The following is an 8,593-nucleotide window of genomic DNA, read 5'->3' as shown; positions in this document are numbered from 1 at the left end:
AGGGGCTGGAGGAGGAGGAGGTGGTGGAGGAGAGATGGGGGGAGGAGCAATTCAAGGACCGAAGTGAGTATTAGTTTTAGTTTTGTCTATGGAAGAGAATTTCTTGCTAACCCAGAGAGACCACCTGACTGCTCCTCCTCTTGTGCCTTTTCTCCTCCCAGATTTCCTGTAAGTTCCTCCTTTTTTCCTTTTGCTAAACATGTTTGTCTCCGAGTGTTTTCACTGTCAGTGATTGTTGTTTTGTTCGTCTTTATGTGTCCATGTTAAAGGAATCACCAAGAAGTTGTTGTCCTTGTTTGTGATTGACTTCTATATTTCATGTCCTCCCTTCCGTTGACCCTACAACTCTACATGCTGGTGCTGCCAGGCCAGCACTGTCAGTAAAAATCTGTTCTTAGTGTTTGTCTGGTTCAATAAAGGTGAAATAAATAAATAAAAGTTTAAAGCTAAAACTTTCATTCTGAACATCAGCAAATTATTGTTTAGACTTGGCCCCATGGTTTGCTTTGTTTGTAACCAGAATGAGCAGTGATGGAGGCTCTGGCACTGCCTTCACACGTCACATTTGGTTCCACTTTTATTGCCAATTCAGTTCCAGGCTCTTGGGAATGATGCCACTTTGTCTGCATCTCAGGTTGAATCACAAGTAGTTCCTGTAGTCTGCCCTCTTCTTTGCTGTTTTCCCAAACTCTCTAACAAGTTTGAGGCAATCCTGGCCAAAGTGGTTCTTGCTCAATAATCCAGGTAGAACAATCCAAAAAAGTTAAATCAGGACCTCTGGTCATTCAAAAACAATAAAAAAAATTGCAGAAACGTTTCGTCTTTTTCATCCGAGAGACTTACTCAGTCTGAGGTGCTGTATTCATCTCAGTCTCTTAAATAGCACCTTCTCAGAGTGGATCAACCAGTTTGCTGCTGACAACCAAAACCAGCTGATCACATGCTCAAGAAGGACCATCAGCCTAACGATGGATCATTAGCACCTGATGGCTGTTTACTTTTCACAGGGGGTTGAGTGATACTAGCAATCACAGCATTGTAAGAGGGGGACAGTTGAACCCGGAGGCATGTCCCTGTTGATGATGCAGTAGAGGTGGTCAGTTTAAAATTAAAATCAGACACCACTCTGAGCAGCAGGACCACACTTTCCACAAAACAACTGTGTCAACTCTTGAAACTGTGCCTGCAGTCAACCTACTTCACATATGGGGAGCAATATTATAGGCAGAAACATGGGTGTGCTATGGGGTCTCCAGTTTCTCCTATTGTTGCCAACCTGTACATGGAGGAGGTAGAAAAGAGAGCCTTGACGTCCTTTTCAGGGACACCACCAAGTCATTGGTTCAGGTATGTTGATGACACCTGGGCTAAAATTAAATCTCAGGAAGTCCAACATTTTACTGACCACATCAACTCTGTGGATAAATACATCAAGTTCACACGAGAAGATGTAAAAAATGGCAAGTTGGCTTTCTTGGACTGCGAGATCAGTTTCTGATAGAGGACATTTGCAAACTGAGGTGTACCGCAAACCCACCCACACAGACCAGTATCTGCAGTTTGACTCCCATCACCCTTTGGAGCACAAGTTAGGAGTCATCAGGACTCTGTACCACAGAGCAGACAGCGTCCCCACTAGCTCAGGAGCCAGGCAGAAGGAGAAATCCTACACAAGACAGGCTCTAGAGCAATGTGGATATCCTAACTGGGCCTTCCTGAAAGCAGAGAAGAAACCCAAACAGGACTCCAGTCAGCCAACAGGTGAAAAGGAGGAACCCAGACCCAGACCAGTGGTCATTCCATATGTTGAGGGAGTATCAGAGAAACTGAGACGTTTATTTTCTAAACATAACGTCCCAGTGGCTTTTAAACCCCAAAATACATTAAAGACTGGTTCATCCCAAAGATCCAGTCCCCCGGCACAAACAGAGTAATGTTGTGTATGCTGTTCAGTGTCAGGAGGGCTGTGATCAGTCTTACATCGGGGAAACTAAACAGCCACTGGCCAAAAGGATGGACCAGCACAGAAGATCAACATCATCAGGCCAGGACTCTGAGGTCTACACTCATCTCCAGGCCAGCGGTCACTCTTTCAGGGATGAAGATGTGCACATCCTGGATAGAGAGGAACGATGGTTTGAGAGAGGAGTAAAGGAGGCCATCTTTGTGAAAAGAAACCGTCCATCATTAAACAGGGGTAGAGGCCTACGTGTTCAACTGTCCCCCTCTTACAATGCTGTGATTGCTAGTATCACTCAGCCCTCTGTGAACAGTAAACAGCCATCAGGTGCTAATGATCCATCGTTAGGCTGATGGTCCTTCTTGAGCATGTGATCAGCTGGTTTTGGTTGTCAGCAGCAAACTGGTTGATCCACTCTGAGAAGGTGCTATTTAAGAGACTGAGCTGAATACAGCTCCTCAGACTGAGGAAGTCTCTTGAATGAGAGAAGAAATGTTTCTATATTTTTTTGTTTTGTTTTATTTTTGTGGGGTTTTTTTTGAATGTCCAGAGGACCAGATTTAATTGTTTTGGATTTTTCTACGCGGAGTATTGAGCATGCATCAGGAGATTTAGTGCTAGTTTTATTTGTGCTGACTAAAGCACCATTTGAACCTTTAGATCAAGTCTCACGTTTTAGTCCTTTAAAACAGCCCTGCTGTTAGTACAGATGCCAGCAAAGAGAGCGAGTGACTTATCAGCCCTGTCTGTAGCTCTGTCCTGCCTCAGAATCCAAGGAGATGGCATCTCAGCTGGGCTGCGTCCAAACCCAGCTTTTACTCCTAAAAGCATCACGAGTTCCTACAGATTGAGTTATAAAGTTGGATGGGTCCCCTCTTGTTATGTCGAGCACACAGCCGCATCACGCTGCTCCGTTTCCCCTAGACAACTTGCCATGGTAGGGCACTCTTCCATGATTTTTTTGGGGGTTTTTTTGGGGGGGGCACGTCTGAGCTGCAAGCTGTTTGTACCGACAGCTTTCTAATGCGGGCTGGGGGTAGACAGAGACACATCTGAGCTGTGCACTGTTTTTATTGACAGTTTTGGAACGGGTGGGGTTGGGGACTAGGACACATCTGAGCTTTGCGCTGTTTGTACCGACAGTCTTTTGATTGACCGGGGGCGGGGTTCCAGCATGTGAGGGAACTTTTTAGCTAGCCTGCCTATATTGCGCACTGCTAGCTTAGTGCTATCAGTGCCAGGTAGTGTTGTTCAATACTAGGATTTCTGGTCCGATACTGATACCGGGTAAAATACAGGCTAGTATCAGTGATACTGAAACCAATAGTGATACTTTGTGCAAATACACCTAATGTGTCAGGTAAACCTAAAAAAAAGCAGTATATTTCAAATCAAACACTGCATAGAGAATGCAAGACATCAAAGTAATTTATTTATTTTAAACTCAGAGTATGTTGAGGTAGTGACCTCATTTACAATATAGCTGAGCTCATACAACAACAGGAAATAAGAGAGGGCACAATCAACATATATGAAAATGGTGTTTCAAATACGAAACATAAGAAAATAAAGAAAATCATAAAACTATTAAAGAATTATTAAATATCTATTAAATAATAATAATAGATATGTTTTTAAGATAATGTTATATTTTTATCCATATTTTCTAGTATATATTTTTCAGAGTTCACCAAGGCTGTTTTATCACCATTGCTCTGTATAATTTGATGACACACATAGTCTATGTAGTCCACTTTAAATTATCAATTCTTTAGGAGACCTTACCTGAATAAATCTAGGCTTTTTACCCATGTGACCATCAGTGAAACAGATATTATTACTCCAAAATGAGCTCATGCAACTATTTGTTGAAGCTTGAATTTATTTAGTTACTTATTTCATAACCATATGTATTAATTTCAACAACTCTGACCAACGTAAACTGTTTTTAGCGCTGCATAATGCTCCAAATTTCCTTCCTCTGTACCTGGATAGAGCCTGCAGCACTGAAGGACTCCTCCAGAGCCTGTCTTGCTGAATCTCGCGTTCGATTTGGTAGGCGGGGCGTTTGGTTCCGTTGATGGGGCGAGGCACCCCACTTGTATAATGGTAGGGGAAACACTGCGCTGTACTCAGCGTCTGTTTGCGTGCTTCAGAGATCAGTCTATAGTACTCCCTCTGTCTGTTCAGCGCCTGTTATACTGGCGATGTGAGGCTGTTTCACAGGCGTGCATTTCGTCTAGATGTCAGCCTCCAGAGGGACTCAAAGCTCATTCCACTAGAGGGATTTCATTTTCCACAGCTCTTCAGGGAGCGTCAGTGCAGGACATCTGCACAGCAGCTTCCTGGGTTTCTCCATGCTCATTCAATCGTTTTTATTTATGTGAGGTCTCCAGCTTCTCCGACTCTCTCGGTCCTCAGCGTTTTGTCAGAGTGATGATGCAAATGTTTCAGTGAGCTCTCCATCCTGCCTGTTCTCACAACAGCAGGTTTATTTCAGCCTTCAGTTTAATGCAGAGATTATTTCTCTCTGTTGCTCAGAGCATCTCAGGCCAAAGATTCAATGGCCCATGATTATGAATAATTTGAAGGTTCAAGTTGGATCATTTCAAGTGTAAGTGGATATCTATCTGATTATGGTTTTGAACGAACCTAGTGAGGTAGACTGCATTGTGCTTCGCCTTTAACCCACTAGCGATAGCCTTAAAGGGCGGAACCTATACAAAAATAATCTGGGTTTACAGTACATAACCAATGTTCTTGTCTGACATGTCTTTAAGTGTTTAGTGTTACCGACCTCTCTGTCTCTCATGCTTAGCCAGCACCACCTCATCAAGTTTAGCCAGCACTTCCTGTCCTTAATGTAATGTTTTGTTTTTCCGTTTTTTGTCAAATCAGAGATAAGCCGATCCTGATCCAACCTCTAGGTCAGACCAACAGCAGTCAGTCCTCCTCCTCCTCCTGCTCTGCTCCTTCTACTCCCACTCACCAAGTCTCAGCACCGGCCCGACTTGGACGGGCCCATCTCAACACACCAATGATACCGAGCCCCATCTATAAGCCTCGGAATGGCAAGGTGAAGAAGGTGATGGGGGTTGGAGGCACTACCTACGAAATCTCAGTGTGAGTGGCAGCTGGAATCCACTGAGTGGAAGATTTGGTTTCTGGACCCCACACCTGATCAACTGTGGGGATGAACTGACTTTCACAAGTCCTCAGTAACTCTATCAAAAAACTCTTGTGGAAGTTTTCCAAGTGTAACTTCACTGGGATTCATTTAGATCAAATTTGACAAGACACTTTTTATATCATTTACTCCCACTCCTCTAGATCACTGATCACAAACTAATGTGATGGGGATCAATCTCAGAGAGTAAAGGTAAAAAAGACTGTATTCCAGTCCAGGTGAAAGAGTTTTACTCAGTTTATTGTGGTCAAAGTCGACTCTTTCATAAAGAGCACCCACCAGTGTAGTGCGGTCGCTATGGACCATTAACCAGGGGCATGATTGAAGCCACTTGTTGCATAATGCATGAAGTCCACAATCTGCATCCCAGACAGTTCCTGGACCCCCCCCCCACACACACACACACCTCAAATCCTGATAGGATTTGAATCCTATGTGAACGTGTCAAAGATCTTTTATAGACCTGTGTCCAGAAACAATCACCAGGGAACTTATTCATAATGTTGTTACTTAATCAGGAGAAACATGTGACACTTGCCTTTTTTGTTAATTCATTCATATTACTTGGTGTAAATATAAATTCTCGTTTGTACAGGATTGCGTGATTTTTAAATGTGGATTTCTTAAAAATAATATTTTTTTTGGCAGACTGGAGCATGCACTTTTACTACAAGCCACAGCGCCGCTCACTGCAGCATGTGGCTGCTTCAACAAACAGAAAGTGAGCGAACTGAAACAGGAAGTGTGTAAACTGACACCAAAAAAAAAGTTTGGCCTCTATGATAGAGGAAATGAATTATTTCAGTAAATGCTTGGAAAACTCCAGTCTTTTTTATTTATTTATGGAATTGTGGTTCGAAGCTTGAAGATGACCGCGGGCATTCTGATTGGTCGATGCCTCACAGCTGAGTTGTTGACTCTTTGTCTGAGGTCACATCTGGAAACCAGAGGCGTTCGTCAACCAGATGTTTTTAAAGGAAATGTGATGAATGAAGGAAGCTTCTTATCGTGGAATTATTATTTTTTGGAGCTACTTTGAAAACAGATTCTTGTTTTAGTCATAAGATTAAATTTGTGGAGAAAAATGTTTACCAACAAATGAAATTGTAATTTAAAGTGTATTTCAGATTTCAACACGAGTCTGGAAAAGAATGACAAAACGTGTGTAATAATGATTGTATCATGTCCGTGGCATTTGTCTGGTTTAAATGTGCAGCTACTTTATAAAATGTTTTGATCTCACAGCAATCTAAAGAATAAAATAAGCAAAACAGGAAGTCGGTCCCAGCTGTTCTTCCCTTGATTTTATCCTCAAATGGTGCCCCTATTGAGTTTGTCGATTCCTATAAATATTAACCTGTCTAAATAAAGGTTGAATGAATGAATGAAAAAAGTCAAGAAATGCCTTTTTTCCCTTGCAGTGTTAGGTTAAAGCAAGTAAGTAGCCCAAAGAGCAATTAAACACACACATGTATAAAATACTAATCACACACAATTGAGTAGATGAAATAAATTATTTTCATCCTGCCATACTTGCAGTGTCTTCAGACTTTGCCAGCAAATTAAAAGTTGAAGCTTAATCATTAAATTATTACCATCTTTGTTAGAACACTGCTTGTACCAATTAAATAAAAAGTAACACACACATTCTCTGTCACCATCAGTAATCAGCTGACGAACAAGCAGCAGCTTCAGATACCAGAGTCTGACGTTACGTTTTCTCACTTGGAAACAGAACAAATGTTGGCTATTGTAGAGACTCACCTGCTGCTGATCCTTCATCCACACCACGGTGAAGTTGGCATACGACTCCCATATGTTTACGTTTAATCAGTGTGGTTCTTCCATGTCGTGTTGTCACTTTTCAAAGCGGCATGTTGCACAGTTTTTATCTTTGTGAAGCGTCAAGTGCTCTCACACTTTGGAGAACTTGGGTCAAACAGTTTTCTTTGTGTCGGTCATTTGTAAAATTTACTTAATTTCCTTTGAAAACCCTCTGCTCTGTTCAACTCACGCTGCAGAGTTTTTTTTTTTTTTTTACTTTATTCAGTCAGCCATTGGCAATGCTCTGCAGGTGAACAAAATGGCTCTGCAGCGCCATGAAAGACTCTTAATCGCATGACACAAGTCAATAATGAAATTCGTTTCCAACACTTTTAATAATTGATTTTTATTGATTTTATCGATCCGTTGTTGCAGCCCTAGTCTACTGTGTCGGAATGAGGTTAGCATTTTTTTTTTACTTAACTCTGATGTCAGTTGGTTGGTACTGTGGACACCCTTGCCTAGTCATTGATAACTGTGGCAGTATGACCCCCCACCCTCTTGACATTGATCTCTCAAAGCCATGGTGACACTTTCATACCTCCGACATTGAACCATGTGCTATCATTCATTCATTCATTCAACCTTTATCAATTAACCTTTATTTCTACAGGTTAATCCCATTGAGCCTCAGGGACTCATTTACAAGAGAGACCTGATTTTAACAAAGAGTGATGACAACAATAGACAACAATAGTCATAAAATAGGCATACAAATTTAAGTTTCTCTTTTCTTTTTTTTTTTTACAAATCAAAACAAAATAGCAACCAAAAGGACAATCAAGAAGAATAGTAGCAAAAAACAGCTAGATTATAAGGGGTTGTAGAAAACTAAAAACAGGAGCATGTCTGCTTTGGTTTTTGCCAGGAACTTAACAGAGTTTTAAAGTCACTTAGAGAGGTCAAGGTCAAGAGCTTCAGGTCTTTTTGCAAGATATTAATTGCCTTATCTGTTTATTTTAATCTCTGAGAAGGCAAATGGTGTTGACCTGTTATCACAAACGATATTTGCCACCATATCGCCTACACCTGTTGCTCAGGGACAAGTTGCTGGCTGTCTTGACCATGACTGTTTTCCTAAATAAAATTTAATATTAATGTCATGTTGTCATTTTTAAGTTTGTGTTCACACATTTTTGGAAATATGGTAATGTAAGATAATTTTGAACAACATAATACCCATCATCTGCCAACAATATTGTGTGTTTAACACCAGTACTAAATGAAGAAACTTGTAATGGTATGTTATGAAGAAGACCTATAAGCAGAAATTAAAACTAAACTTTTCTAAAGGGTTTCACATAGTAAATGCTTTAAAAAAGTTGAATATTTTAATGTCAAATGTACATGAATCAATATTGATTCCTTAACTTTGATTCAATATAAAATCAGACGGCTGAGGCGAAAAATCAGACGGCTGAGGCGAGCTGGTCTGGGAAGCTCAGTCCTCACCTCCTTCTACAGGTGTGCAGTGGAGAGCATCCTGTGCTCCAGCATCAACGTGTGGCATGGAGGCTGCACAGCTGCAGAAAGAAAAGCTTTGCAGAGAGTGGTGAAGGCTGCACAGAAATCTGTTTGAATCAGCCTCCCCACCATCACAGACATCTACACCTCCAGATGCA

The 8,593-nt window shown here is 41.4% G+C and overlaps 1 protein-coding gene across 1 annotated transcript in view; it reads left to right on the top strand.

Moving 5' to 3' along the window:
* LOC119422988 (palmitoyltransferase ZDHHC5) overlaps positions 1–5,798 on the top strand; it is an 88,357-nt gene extending 82,559 nt beyond the window's left edge. The window contains exons 12-13 of the mRNA XM_037690399.1: positions 3–63; positions 4,859–5,798. Of these exons, the coding sequence (XP_037546327.1) occupies positions 3–63; positions 4,859–5,087 (290 nt within the window). The 3' untranslated portion in view covers positions 5,088–5,798. The remainder of the gene's footprint in view (positions 1–2; positions 64–4,858) is intronic.
* Positions 5,799–8,593: the final 2,795 nt, after the last annotated feature.

This window comes from Nematolebias whitei, chromosome 16 (genome assembly GCF_014905685.2).
Source record: "Nematolebias whitei isolate Nwh7 chromosome 16, NemWhi1, whole genome shotgun sequence".
NCBI classification, from domain to species: domain Eukaryota; kingdom Metazoa; phylum Chordata; class Actinopteri; order Cyprinodontiformes; family Rivulidae; genus Nematolebias; species Nematolebias whitei.
The sequence above is the reverse complement of the archived record's forward strand: the minus strand, read 5'-3'. Positions and strand labels throughout refer to the sequence as shown.